Genomic DNA, 15,544 nt, shown 5'->3' with positions numbered 1-15,544 from the left:
ATTGAGTTTTCAATAAAGAACAAGATAAATGAAATAAGATCCAACAAAAGATTATTGCAAATCGAAGCGGGAGTTCTTTTCGGGTTTAAAACTGAAAACGGGTCATTCTGTTCACCTATTTAATCATGAAAAGTAAGGTTTTTTGTTAAAGAAATGATGCGAGCGCGAAGCGCGGGCTGAAAATTTTTGTATTCCAATCTGAAAAGCGGACATTTTGAGCACGATTTTGAATAAAGAATGAGTTGTGTATCTCAGTCTCGCTTGCTTATTTCTGTGTAAAACTACAATCTTATTTTATTTTTTGCACTTGCGGAATTATTGGGGGGGGGGAGCAAAACGATATGTTTGCCCCCCCCCCAATAGTTTCATTGGTGGGGCGATCGCCCCCCCCCCCGGATCGACGCCTCTGGCGTTTTGACAATCAGACCTGAAAAGGGATATTTTGAAAACTTTATGGAATACATGAAAATAATAGGTACCTGATACATCACAATTCGCGAACGCGCAGCGCAATTGGAAAATGTTAATATTCAGACCATAAAACTGACATTTTTACAGAGCACTTTTTAAAAATCAATATATAAATCACAAAAATTAATGAAAGTTCAATTTCCAAGGAGAAATATGTTTTGTATACTGACTTCCAAACTTGATATTTAAGCTCCGTGTTGAACAAGATATGTGGATCACTTAACAGGCAATAGTGACATAAAATATTTTGTCCAAGTCTTCCTCTCATCTTATTTTATTAATTCGTCTTCCTCCTTTCCTTTTTTCTCTTTTCTTTTCCTTCCTTTTTCTTTCTTTCCCACCTTTTTTTGCTCTACCCATAGGGGGGTCCGGGCCCCTCGGGTCCCCACCTGGATCCGCCTATGCATGAAGAAGAGGCAATTGAATAATGGTTTTAAAATGATGTGTTCATGAATAAATGTAATATCACTTTAAAAAAATAATCAATGCGAGCGGGAAACTCGATCGATTTCTATTTTAACCATTTGATGCTTTCAATTTCGTTTAAATTCTCATCAGAGTAGGCCCTGATTATGTTTAAAAATTGAACACTGCGGTTGGGGTTCAAAACTGCACCCCTAAATTTCAAATTGAACCCCTAGGGGTGCAATTTTGAAAAATGAACCCCAACCACAGGGTTCAACTTTTGAACCCCAAATCAGGGGTTCAATTTTTGAACCCATAGGGTGCTGATTTTGCATCAACCTTTCGGGGTTCAATTCTGAACATTTATTTCTTAGTGTGTGCAAGTAAACTTCAAAATTTCTGTAAATAATATCTGTCAATATATCCATCAGTGTTGTAAGTCAAGGCTCAAACCTCCAAGGCCAAGGCTTTAGACCAAGGCTTTAATCCCCAAGGCCAAGGCATGGAAACCCAAGGCCTAAAAACCTCAAGGCCAAGGCATTTCAAACTTTCAATATATGGAACAATGAGCCAACAACAAGGCGGCAGTTCGAATATCAGTTCGGCGCCCCTACATGTAGGTCGATCATCAATTTGCCCCCCCCCCCGTTCGAACATCAATTCGGCCCCCAGTTCGAACATCATTTTAGCATCCCTTCGAACTCAATTTGCCTTCCCTAGTTCGAATATCATTTCGCCTCCCTAGCTCGAGTATCAATTTTGCGCCCCCAAGTTTGAACATCGATTCGGCGCCCCCTAGTTTGAGTATCAATTTGGCGCCCCCTACCCCGAAAATCGATTCGGCCCCCCTCCCTATAGTTCGAGTATCAATGTAGCGCCCCCACGTCGAACATCATTTCGGCGCCTCTACATGTAGGTCGATCATCAATTCCCCCCCCCCCCCGTTCGAACAATATTCGGCCCCCAGTTCGAACATCATTTTGGCATTCCTTCGAACTCAATTTACCTTTCCTAGTTCGAATATTATTTCGCCCCCCCTAGCTCGAGTATCAATTTTTGCGCCCCCTTGTTTGAACATCAATTCGGTACCCCCTAGTTTGAGTATCAATTTGGCGCCCCCTACCTCGAACATCGATTCGGCCCCCCTCCCTAGTTCGAGTATGAATTTGGCGCCCCCACTTCGAACATCATTTCGGCGCCCTCCTAGTTCGAATATGAATTCGGCGCCCCTACATGTAAGTTCAACATCAATTTTTGCGCCCCTACATGTAGGTTGATCATCAATTCGCCCCCCCGTTTGAACATAAATTCGGCCTCCAGTTCGAACATCATTTTGGCATCCCTTCGAACTCAATTTGCCTTCCCTAGTTCGAATATCACCCCCCCTAGCTCGAGTATCAATTTTGCGCCCCCCCCCTAGTTGGAAACATCAATTCGGCGCCCCCCCTAGTTTGAGTATCAAGTGGCGCCCCCCTCCCCAGTTCGAGTATTAATTTGGCGCCCCCAGTTCGAACATCATTTTAACATCCCTTCGAACATCATTTCAGCGCCCTCCTAGTTCGAATATCAATTCGGCGCCCCTACATGTAGGTCTAACATAAATTTGGCGCCCCTAGTTCGAATATCAATTCGGCGCCCCTACATGTAGATCCAACATCAATTTGGCGCCCCTAGTTCGAATACCATTTGGCCCCCCCCTAGCTCGATTATCAATTTGGCGCCCCTAGTTCCAACATCAATTTGGCGCCCCTACGTCGAACATCAGTTCGCCCCCCCCCCGTTCAAACATCAATTCTGCCCCCAGTTCGAACAGCATTTTGACATTCCTTCGAACATCATTTCAGCGCCCTTTTGGTTCAAACATCATTTTCTTTCCTCCTCTTCCTCTTTTTTTCTTCTCGTCCTTCCCCTCTTCCTCTCACCTTTTCTTCTCTTCTTTCCCCTTTCTCTCTTTCTTTTTTCTTCTCTTCTTTCTTCCCTCTTCCTCTTTCTCCTTTTCCCCTCTTCCTCTCTCTTTTCACCCTCTTCCTCTTTTTTTCTCCTCCTCCCCTCCCTTTTCTTCTCTTCCTTCCCCCATTCCTTTTTTTTCTCTTTCTTTCCCCTCTTCTTTTCCTCTTTTCTTTCCCCTCTTCTTTCTTCCCTCTTCCTCTCTTTCCTTTTTTCTCCATTTCCTCTCTCTTCCCCCCTCTTCCTCTTTTTTCTTTTCCTTCCCCCTCCTTTTTCTTCTCTTCCTTCCCCCTCTTCTATTTTTCTCTTTCTTTCCCATCTTCTTCTCTCTTTTTTTCTTTTTTCTTTCCCTTCTTCTTTTCTTTCCCTCTCTTTTTTCTTCTCTTTTTCCCCCCTCTCCCTCCCCTTTCTTCTCTTCCTCCTTTTCTCTCTCTCTTTTTCTTCTCTTCCTTTCCCCTCTTCCCCTCTCTCTCTTTTTTCCCTTTTCCTTTCCCTCTCTTTTTCCTTCTCTTTCTTTCCCCTTTTCCTCTCTCTTTTCCTTCCCTTCCTTCCCCCTCTTTCCCTTTTCTTTCCCCCTCTCCTCTCTCTTTTCCCCTCTTCCTCTCTCTTTTCCCCTCTTCTTTTCCCCCTCTCCTCCCTCTCTTTTCCTTTTTTCTTTCCCCCTTTTCCTCTTTTTTTTCTTCCCTTTTTCTTTTTCTTTCCCCTCTTCCCCTTTTTTCTCTTTCTTTCCCTCTCTCTTTTTTTCTAGCCGAAGGGGGGGGGGGGCCAAGGCCCCCTCGGCCCCCCATGGATCCGCGCCTGCATACAAATAACATCTAAAGCCATTGTCATGGCAACCAAATAACATCTAATTTGGAAAAAAATAAAATGGTTGACAACACAATGGACAGGTGGAAAATACAATTAGAATTTACTTAATCTGTATACTTAAGTTTTGGCCCCCTCATTTGAACAAAAAATGCAGAAAGTGTTCTGCAGCCTTTTGAGCAAGATATACATTTTATCGTATTGGCAATTGGGGCGCGAAGCGCAAGCGAAAATTTTATATAGTATCATGACAGATTTTTTTCACGTCTTCTCCTCACATCGTTTTATTTACTCATCTTCCTCCTCTTATTTCCTTTTCTTTTTTCCCTCTATCTTTCTCCGTCTTTTCCTTTTCTTCTTTATCCTTTTTTTGTCTCCGACGGCGGCGGCGGCGTCAACATCAAATCTTAACCTGAGGTTAAGTTTTTGAAATGACGTCATAACTTAGAAAGTATATGGACCTAGTTAATAAAACTTGGCCATAAGGTTAATCAAGTATTACTGAGCATCCTATTAGAGTTTCATGTCACATGACCAAGGTCAAAGGTCATTTAGGGTCAATGAACTTAGACCATGTTGGAGGAATCAACATCGAAATCTTAACCTGAGGTTAAGTTTTTGAAATGTCATCATAACTTAGAAAATGTATAGACCTAGTTCATGAAACTTGGACATTAGGTTAATCAAGTATCACTAAACATCCTACATGAGTTTCACGTCACATGACCAAGGTCAAAGGTCATTTAGGGTCAATGAACTTTGGCCGAATTGGGGATATCTGTTGAATTCCCATCATAACTTTAAAAGTTTATGGATCTGATTCATGAAACTTGGACACAATAGTAATCAAGCATCACTGAAAATTTTGTGCAAGTTTCAGGTCTCATGATTAAGGTCAAAGGTCATTTCAGGTCAATGAACTTTTGCCGAATCGGGGGTATCTGTTGAATTACCATCATAACTTTGAAAGTTTATTGGTCTAGTTCATTAAACTTGGACATTAGAGTAATCAAGTATCACTGAACATCCTGTGCGCGTTTCAGGTCACATGACCAAGGTCAAAGGTCAATGAACTTTGGCCGAATGGGGTGTATCTGTTGAATTACCATCATAACTTTGAAAGTTTATGGATCTGATTCATGAAACTTGTACATAAGAGTAATCAAGTATCACTAAACATCCTGTTCGAGTTTCAGGTCACATGATCAAGGTCAAAGGTCATGTAAGGTCAATGAACTTTGGCCATGTTGGGGTTTTTTGTTGAATAACCATCATATCTCTGTAAGTTTATTGGTCTAGTTCATAAAAAGTGGACATAAGAGTAACCATGTATCACTGAACATCTTGTGCGAGTTAGAGTAGTATTCAAAGTCAGCACTGCTGCTATATTGAAACGCGTGATGCAGGTGAGACGGCCAGAGGCATTCCACTTGTTTCTTTTTTTGCTCGGCCAATTTTTTTTCAGGGCGGGGGGCACGTGCCAGCAAATGTGGTGACCGGGGATGAAATTTTCAAACTGAAACCTATCATTTCTAGCACTGTAAATTGCGATATTCACAAAAAAGAAGGAAATCCAAAAATCTTTATATTGGGATATTCAACATGTGGAATGCCTTCAAATTCCATGACCGGGGCTGGATGCGTGTATAGATATAACATGCATAACCACGAGTGCGCATAACACATATCGATTTGCTCCCCCAATATTTTGACAACGTTACAAAATGAGTCATATTTAAGGCAAAATCTGTTTGAAAAGCATCGGAAAGCACTATACATGTCTAACCTTTATACCTGACATTAAATTACTACTGAATATAATATTAAATTTTCAAGTTTTCGGCGCTCTTTATAATTTATGCAACATTCTGGGTTAATTTTTTAAAAATATTTTTTTCAACCCCTCCATGGTCCTGGGAAGCGGGGGTGCTTTATACTTGGAGGCTCTGCGTGTGTTATTTTCCATAGGCAGCAGCCCTGAAAATCAGGTAGGTATGATGAATGATATAAATTTAATGAATAGGACAGACGTTATGTAGGATCCCCGGCCCCTAAGAATTTTCCTACACAGTGCTTGAAATAGTGCTTAAAGTCACCCTTTTTCAGGTCAAATTATCAAATATTTTCAGCTCGCGCTCCTCGCTCACATTACTGATTTTCGTAATTAAAAAAAATGTATTTAGCATGCCCTATCTAAACATGCTCACGCGTGTTTCAATACGCAGCATTTTTTATTCTTATTTTTTATTTAAAACGTGCTCAAATATAAAGTTTCAGATCCGAAAATAAAAAAAAAACAATTGTCAATTGTAATGTATTAATGTTTCGCGTGGTGACCCCTTTCATAAGCATTGCTTCTCTGGGGTCTCCGAACCATCTATTTGTTTGTTTGTTTTTCTGATACTTTGTTGATACTGTATATTGTACTGTTTTTATCCTTTTGATGGTTGAATAAATAAATGAATTGAATTGAACATAGAGGACCACACCAGTTAGTTTACACCGGTGTTAAATTGGTGGTGAATTGAATTATTTATTACAGAACGTCACCGGCAATTGCCAACATTTTGTTCAAAACAAGAAAATATATACATAAACAGAACTAACAGTGGTGTTAGTTTTACATCTATAGGTGTTATTACAACACATTTTGTTGTTACATTTACACTCTTTGGTGTTATGTTTAATCTCTAGGGTGTAATTTTAACACCTCAGGGTATGGTCCTCTATTAAGACTAATTGGTGTCAGTTTTAACTCCGTAGTTTTTACAGTGTACGCTTTAAATTAGCCTCGGACAGAAAGAATTTAGCAACCGAACCATTGGGGCATATCGATCCCAACGAATGACAAAATTTTAGAGCGCTTTTGACGATAATAGACAAAATTAATCTACAGTTAAACCTTGAATTTTCCAGAGTCGACGACGACACTGCTGTTTTCGACAAAGACTTCTTGGCTGTTCTTTGCCATGAAAGGTATTTTGATAATACATTTTCTATATTCTAGAATCTGTTCTTTGCGGTTCGATTACATTACTCTGACCAGAGGAAGAGCAAAATTGCAAGAACCAAAAAGTCGTAGAAAGTTGCAAACTAGATTTTAATCATAATCATCAGGTTAGTAATGCTTAAAATATTGTGTTACAATATAAGTAATGCATGTACATGTATCAGCGGAGTGTATAAAATGATCTTATTCAATGTCCTGTATAGTCTCAAATCCAATAAAGCTCAAAAGTAAAATTATGTGTAATAAACGATGATGTTCCTTATTTATATCATTTAAAAGGATTATTATTTTTATCATGACCAAATTGTGTCAAGCAAACAATTTTTTCTTCACATTTCCAGAAGTTTTAGAAAACATATATGTCATTCTATTTCAGGTTTGTCTTGAAATATCAAGGGAGATAGTTTAATGTTATCTTAATCGCATACATTCGTAATTCCGAAGCTTCGTTATTCCGAAATTCGGATATTCCGAAGGTTTGTAATTCCGAAGGTTCGTTAGTCCGAAACGAAATGAGGATCGTAATTCCAAAGGTTCGTTAGTCTGAAAAAGAAATGATTAACGAACCTTATTTCGTTTTTGGACTAACGAACCTTCGGAACAACGAACCTTATTTTGTTTTCGGATTATCGAACCTTCGGAACAACGCCACAAATTTTCGGATAAACGAACCCTTTTACGTTTTCGGATTAACGAACATCGAGGTATAGGCAATTTACGTGTTTCTGAATTACGAACCTTCGGAATTACGAAGTGTAACCATCTCAATAACGATAATGATTAATGATAGTAAATATTTATAATGTGCCATGTCTGTCAAAGAAAATCCTGCATGGAGATAAACCTTGGGAGCCCACACTGTTAGAAAATCTATCTTTAAAATAAAAGAAGTTCCTGCAGCAGAGTCTCGAGAACACTTGCAATCTTACCAGATTGCGTAGAATTACAGGAAATCGGTATTTGGTGTATGTAAGCTTACAAATTTCCTTAAATAAAACACCCTTTTCCCCTTTTTACACAGACCTGTTCTGTCAAATTGCAGGAAAAATTCATGTTTTATGAATTTACAGAATGATTCTGTTATTGCTATCTGCAAAATCTTCTTTTTTCTGTAAAATCATTTTTTTAACAGTGCATATTATGGATACTTTCCGCAATTAACAAGGACGTATGAACAGTCATTTTATCCCTAAAAGTGCCATACAAATAAATAATAAGACATGTACCACACTCACATTTTACATAAGTCGAAAAAAAATCAAGTTTTTGAATTTTCTTCGATAGCGTAAAATAAAAATATGACATTTATGGACCGAGCTAAAATAGAAAATTCATGCATCTCTTACCCCATTCCGAAAAAAAATGCCTATTTCGATCCACTCTTGTTTATACTCGGAAATACCTACTTCACAAAGGTCATAAATATGTCGTCTACCGTTATTCTCCATGTTGCATGTCAGAAATTATTCGGATGTGATGAACATTTGTGGTTGGAGGCTAATACCCTACATTTCAGTGGTAAAACTTTGAACGTTCTACTAGTATTACAGACGATTACTGACATAGTATTTTCACTAGACACCTCACTATTACGTAATGGTAACTTCATAATTTTCGTGTGTATCTATTGTCCAACCCACGGCTCCTTCTAAAGTTTCCCCGACCAATGGGGTTTTGTTTCTTGTTTCAGTTTGGCTCGGTTCCTCTTCCGATGTGGTAAACACACTCTGATTGGCCAACGGTGGGTCTGATGATGTAGGTGACCACGCCCATCCTAGCAACCAGGATGGCTTCCCGCTTGGCCGCAAAGGGAAGGCGTAAACCTGAATGTTTGAATCCTCATCGGTGATTGGATAATTGAATAGTTTACTATCAATAAAGATGTTCATATTTCCTTTACTCTTTGTTTCTTTAACAAAATGATGATCCCAGAGTAGATCTGTGTCTAATTGACTATTGCTTTCTTCAACCAATGAGCGCATCCGGAACGCGTCAATTAGCCAACCAACGCCAAGGAATCCACATGTGAATAAATAGGCCACGCCCATCTTCCAGTTGCGTAAATAGAAGTGATGAAGCCCAAACGGGCCTAAAGGAGTAAACCACAGGAAATATGTATCGTCCAAGTGATATAGAGAAAATCTAAAGTCTTTCAGTTCTGTTTTTGTTCGCTTAAAGATAACCGGCAATCGTAAAATATCAACCAAGACTCCGACACCAGCCATTCCAAAGGTGAAAAGATAAACAAATCCATAGAAATAACGTCTCATGTAGAAGTGGTGAAGTCCAAAAAAGCCCAGAGGAAAGACTAAAGAATAAGCAGTGTCAAGGTGGAGTGTGCACGCAGGACTCGAGGAAACGGGTTTTCCCGAACGGAGGTCTCGGATGTCTTCGTTCGCTCTTCGGACAAGTATCGGGATACGGAAAAGGTCGAAGAGCCAGCCGAACCCAATGAAGCCGAGTGTAGCTGTGTATATCAGGCTAAATGCGTCGTTTTTCCGAAAAGTTCCGAGGTACATGTGGTGCATTCCTAGTGGGAGGGTGGGGGATAAAAGAAAGAAGAAATTGAGAATTTTGTCACATTAAATCAAGAGGATTATTCAAATTTTTATTAACATATTTAATTTTCTATATTGGAAACAATATGGACGTTACGAGGCTATGTTGACAACTTACATATTTCCCATAAGTGATTTAGAAACAAGCAAATTATGGGATTCTCCTTGAATTAATAAAGCTATGTTACTCTTGATGCAATCAAAACAACAAAACGACAAATATTTACCAAGGCTAAAGAGATGGAAATGAAAAAGTTCGGATCGGATCGGATATTAAAAAATGAGGTGAAAGGAAAGGTATAAGACTCATGACGGATTCAAGAACATTAGAAAATTCATCGTCAATGATGATTATGAAGATGATGATGGTGCATGGTCATGATGGTGATGATGATGGTGATGATGATGAAGATGATGGTGATCATGATCGTCTCAATGGTGATAGTGATGGTGATTATGATGATAATGATGATAACGATGATGGCGATAAAGCCTTAATGCATCTATAAAATAAAGAGAAACATAACGTTAAAGGAAAAATGAATGATCGCAGCTGATGCACGTCTATAATAATAATAGCGTATATGTTTAATAAAAATGGAAATAGGGGTCCTACACGTAACTATGGAGGAAAAAAGTTGTTGCATTTTTTTGGGGGGGGGTGGTCAATCTTACCAAAGAGTCCCCAAGGTGGGATAGCATAAAGGTATGCATTCACCAGAGATCTTTCTTCCAATGCACCATACGGCACGGCATAGAGTGCGTATCCATTCTCAGCCTCCTCGCGTCGTATCCTTCGAACGGACTCAACAATAGATGGTAACCGGAACCAGTCTATCAACCAACCAATCCCGAAGAAGCCCAGAGTAGCAGTGTAGAGGAGACCTTGTGTGCGCATGCCCAGATAGTAGTAATGCGCTCCCAGGAATCCCAATGTGATACAAAGCGCGTACGTTCGCGCGAGAGAGATTCGATTTGCAATCGTCGGTTGGATATACGACTCGGTGTCCGTGTCATCTTCGACATCGCCATCGTAGTCGTCTTTGGAGATCGTTTCATGTTGACTAATGCTCGACGTCATATCAGTGCTTGTAAGTGCTTCCAGTTCCGCGGGGTCATTGCTTTCTAAAGAAGATTCGCGTCGGAACCCACGTTGACCGTCCAATAGCGTCATCATTCCACGGGGATTATAGCCAACAGCAACATCTGAAAACGAAGCAAACAAATCAGCATTTTTTTTTTTACTTTGTCAGTCACTGAAGTATATTTATTTATTTATTTTTTTATCTTCCTTCATATCATTGTACAATATACATAATCATACAACAGTACATTTCGATATATTACAACCGGGAAAGAGAAGAAAGATGAGGTGACCAGGAGAAGCAGAGCTTGTAAATTAGGTCCCTCAGAAGATCACAACTAATTACTTAGTATATGGCTTAAAAACAACTAGATAAATCTACTACATAGAGCTAACATATCTACAACAGACACATAAAACATAAAAAACATGTATATATAATATGTTTAAGTGATTAAAAAAGAGAAGAAAAAGAAGATAAGCAATGAGACAGAAGGAGGGGGGAAATAGCAGACTGCATGGAGTCAAAAGTGAGGAGGTAGAGAGGAAATCATGAAATAGGGCAAACCAAAAGATAACAATTGAGAAGAGATAGTGGAGGGGGACAAGGGGTTACACAACACGACATAAAACAGATAGACCACACAAGGACAGAAAGACAGGCTGACTCAGTAGATATCATATTCATATTTTTTCTTGAATTTATAAACCTTAAAGAAAACCAAAACCCAAGAAGAGAAGTAATCTTATTGGAAAGAGTAAACTGAGAAGAACAATTAAAAAAAAGTTTTTATCAAATTCGGTTATGAAATAAGCAACTTATGGACGTTTAAAAAGTCATGTTGTACATTCAATGGGGATCCTCAAATTGGCAAACGTGCTTCAAAATGGCTGATTTTGTGGACAACTCTCCATTTGTTTATTTGTACACAAATTTTCAGATTTTCCTAATTATCTTTCAAATTGCATCTTGCTTCCTTCTGAGCACAATATATGTCATGGGAAAATTTAATTCACACCACATATTTCAAGGTCAGGAGGAGATAATGTGAAATATGTAAAGGGGAAAATCTGAAAATTTGTGTACAACTGATAATGGGAGCGGGTTGTTTCGCCCTTCTTTCCCTATTAGGCCTATAGCCCGGGTCCTCGCTCTCTCCTATCTCCTGTACTAGCCAAATCGACTAATAAGGACGGGTAAGAAAATATTCTGAACCTCGTCCAGTTGATGACGTCAAGAGACGTACTATGTCGACGTCCGTTTCTAAAAGTGCTCATTGAGCCCGCGGGTCGTCAAGTCGACTTGTCGCGTGACCAAACCCATACACATAGCAAAAACTGTGGTGTTAACCGGTGTACATAGAGGGCCACACCAGTTATTTTACACCGGTGTTAAATTGGTGGTGTAAGTTTTATACCTATAGGTGTTATTACAACACCTATGGTTGTTACATTTACACTCTTTGGTGTTATGTTCAATCTCTAGGGTGCTATTTTAACACCTCAGGGTGTGGTCCTCTATTAACACCGATTGGTGTCAGTTTTAACACCGCAGTTTTTACAGTGTAGCATCAGAAGAATCCATGGGATCGTTTATTGACGTCTGCAACCTTTCTAATTGTTGATGGTATTTAGACAAGGAATATCAGATGAGGTTCAGACAATATATCAACATCGTAATCTTGTGGTTTTGAGATGACGAATCACTGATCATCTGATAAGACCCTTGGACCCTTTGAGGATCTGCAAATACTTTGTTTCCGATTCCCTCTTTATTGTTAGTCTTTTCTTACAAAGACCATGGACCTATTATAGGTCCATATAAAGACACACTATAAACAGGTGGATGTCAATAGGTTGAATCATATGCAGTATCGATATTGAGAGAAGATCGTGAGGCAAAATCATGATCTCCAACGTGTGTGAGTGCGTGTGGGGGAGCGAGTGGGTGGGGGGCATTCAACGTTTTCCCCTATACGCCATCTGGCGCCAGGAAAATTCGATAATGGGGTCAGACAATCTAAAATGTCGTCATTATTTACAGAGTAATTACAAGCCCCAACCATTCCTTGGCTCATTCTCCTTCTTTCCATGGGCGGAAATCCCAGGGGGGACCAGGGGGGGGGGGGGGACGCGTCCCCCTACTCAAATGCTCCCCTTCTATTTTTACGTCTTGTATGATGGAAAGAAATACATCATTCAAAATCGCAATAAAACATGCATTTTGGACGAGATGACCTTTGAGGTGATAACCCCCCTTTTTGCATGTCAAATTTATTTTGGTCGAAAAGATCTTGCACTTTGAGTGATAACTTTTTTTATTTTTTGCTTGTCAAATTTTCGAGCCCCATATGTCCCCCTACCTTTGGGTAGAGATTTCCGCCCTTGCTTCTTTCTTCTCTGTTCTCCCTTTCCCCCTTTTAAAACAAAGCTTCCTCGTGCATCTAGAGACCGGGGCCGTGGAACGGTTTTGAAAGGGTGTGTGTGGGGGGGGGGGGGGCTGACCATGCAAAATCACAATCAGATGGGGGGGGGGGGTAGGTGGCTGAAGCCCACAAGCCCACTTATCCACTGGTTCTGTGGCCCCTGGAGAATATTTTGTTATGCGTTTCTAAGAACTGACTATTGTTATTTCTATTACTTTCCCCTTAATTACTTGGACATGTTTAAAAATCAAACGGGCGGTCGGCAAGACGGTCGTGACCTTCTTGTGGCGGTGCCTCTGTGCCATCCCCCTCCGCTGTTGTTAATCCAGGGGAGCGTTTCATGAAAGGACTTGTCGGACGTTTTATCCGACAAGGCCCATTTTATCCGACAGTTACTATAGTAACAGTTCCTCTCAGCCAATCAGAATCAAGGAAAGATGTCAGATCTGAAAACTTGTCAGACAAAAATGTTGATGAAACGGTCCCCAGGACGATTTTCATCAAATTGAGAATGATCCAATATGTATGGATTTTGATCAATAAATGTTGAAACTTGAAACTCAAAGATGTCCTTGAAGCCATCCATGGTCAATAATAGGTATGCAAGAGAGCTTAGCGAACGAGCGAGAAGTTTTGTCAAATTCATGGGGAATCCAGACTGCATTCGTCCCATACCCCTCCCTTCCTTTGGTGTGGCAGCACGACTAGAGAGAGAACTTTAAAATTTGGTGTTAAAATCAACACCTGTCGGTGTCGCTTGAAATCATGATTTCCCAATCCCTGATGTTGGTGAATAGGGAAATTGCACGTAGATCGTCAACACCAGCTGCAATGCTCGGTTCAGCAGACGATATTCAACACCAAAGCTCAACACAAACTGCCGGAAGTACGTCATATTTTCCGAGGTCAATCCCAACACCAGCGTGATTTCAAGTACGGTGTTGTAGCTGGTGTTGGTGTTGGGACAACACCAAAACCAGATTTCAACACCGTACTTGAAATCACCCAATCTGTCAGTTGTTATTGGAAGGGAATTTCCAATAGATTTTCAGTGGTGCAGGAAGCGTCTGGGACGTGATGCTAAAAATACGCTATTAATTAATTAGCTCAGACGACGCTTAATCATTACATCAAAGAGCAAAGAATGGGCTATAGTGTTTTCACCACAAACTGATTTTATCGACATAATGATTAACACTATAATTGTGTTTAACCATTAATCTATCGCACACGAGAAATCAAGATAGGATTAAGAGTGAAAGAAAGGAAAGAAAGAAATAAAGAAAGGAAGGAAGAAAGAAATAAAGAAAGAAAGAAAGGAGGGAAGGAAAAAGACAGAAAGATAGAAAGAATGAAAGAACGAAAGACAAAATGAAAGGTGAATGTAGGAAAGAAATAATGCAAGCCAACAAGAAAAACATATTAGAAAAAAAAATAAACGAAAGAAATGAAAGAAAGATGGAAATGGATAAAGAAACAACAAAAAAGAAAAGAATAAACGAACGAAATGAAAGAAAGATGGAAATGGATAAAGAAACAATAAAAAAGAGAAAAGGAAGGCAGCCCCCCAAAAAAAGACGAAAGAAAGAAAGGGAGATAAAGAATGAGTTGGTTGCTAATTTCGCCTAAAGTTAACTTCAAGAAACCCTAAATAAAAATATGTCCTACCATTATTATTTTGGAGTATAATGCCCTTATAAGAATAACATCACAAAAGAATTCCTTTGTTAAACAAAGTAATGCAAAAGATTTCTTTTAGACATTTTTATAAAATGTTTAAAAGAAATTTTTGCATTATTATGAAAAAAAATGTCTAAGAGTAATGTCTGCATTAATTATTTAACAAGGTGAATTTAATATTGCATTATCGGATTATCCTAGTTTAATCTACTGGAAATCATTTTCATATTTGATATCATGACTATCTAAAAATAGAACTGAGCTAACATTATGACTTAAACAAACATTCTCCCCAATGCCTTTTGGAGCTTAGTAAACATTAATACACGTATGGATGTGAATACAGCATTACCAATATTGAGACTATACCGTAAATGCAAGTTCGCTTGAATAAACGTTCACGATTAGAAAAGAAAACGAATAAAAATAAAAAAGAATTAATTCAAATGATTCCTTCATAAGGAGTATGAAACTTTGCTAATATAGGCACAAAATGTTCATAAATAGAATGATTTGAAAGTTAAGGAGTATTTTAAGAAAATGGTAAGGCGAAATGTATTATTAATATTATATTGCAATATATTCTATCGGTATATCTTGATGTGCTAATATTTGGAATCTGTTTTAGGCGTAAAACACTGGTTCTAGCTTGTTGCCGAAATGTGTCGCGAAAACAACACAGATCCTAATATCGCACAGTCAATAAATCCACACGCAGTAAATTATATTCATAATATCACTGAAAATAAATAATTCTTATTAAAGGTTTTTGCACTCATCGATCCCCGTCATATTGGTTGGACCAAAATATTGTCAATTCAAAAATCACAACATTACTATGATCTATTCATTGGAAAGATTATAAATCCATTTATCGTAGGTATTACCCCACCCGAACTCACATCCGTAAGAAACTCGTGGTCCTTACGTGTTGGCTTGAACAAGACAAAAGACTTACCTCAAAGTTAGCCGTCCAACTTTTTACGGAATGAAGTGCACTCGGTGGGTGCTCGTTGGTCTTAAACATGTTAAAACCTCAGCTAAAGATGACTCCCTTCTGAATCCTTTACCACTGGTAAAATGACCTTGGCTGATCATCAGACGAAAATCAGGAGAGTATAACCTCTACAATTCTCGTTTTGATATTAATGACAAC

The 15,544-nt window shown here is 39.1% G+C and overlaps 1 protein-coding gene across 1 annotated transcript; it reads right to left on the bottom strand.

Moving 5' to 3' along the window:
• Positions 1-7,579: 7,579 nt before the first annotated feature.
• LOC121419836 lies at positions 7,580-15,544 on the bottom strand. The gene is made up of 3 exons (XM_041614298.1): positions 15,347-15,544; positions 9,874-10,404; positions 7,580-9,170 (listed from the first exon to the last, which is right to left on the bottom strand). The coding sequence occupies exons 2-3, from the start codon at positions 10,373-10,375 to the stop codon at positions 8,230-8,232; spliced, it is 1,443 nt and encodes a 480-aa protein (XP_041470232.1). The 5' UTR covers positions 10,376-10,404; positions 15,347-15,544; the 3' UTR covers positions 7,580-8,229.

This window comes from Lytechinus variegatus, chromosome 8, assembly GCF_018143015.1.
Source record: "Lytechinus variegatus isolate NC3 chromosome 8, Lvar_3.0, whole genome shotgun sequence".
Lineage (NCBI taxonomy): Eukaryota > Metazoa > Echinodermata > Echinoidea > Temnopleuroida > Toxopneustidae > Lytechinus > Lytechinus variegatus.
The sequence above is the reverse complement of the archived record's forward strand: the minus strand, read 5'-3'. Positions and strand labels throughout refer to the sequence as shown.

Coding starts and splice junctions, on each gene's coding strand:
- LOC121419836 (XM_041614298.1), bottom strand. CDS start 10,375: ATGATGACGCTATTGGACGGTCAACGTGGGTTCCGACGCGAATCTTCT. Junction 9,171..9,873: donor CCCACCTTGGGGACTCTTTG/GTAAGATTGACC, acceptor CCCTCCCACTAG/GAATGCACCACATGTACCTC.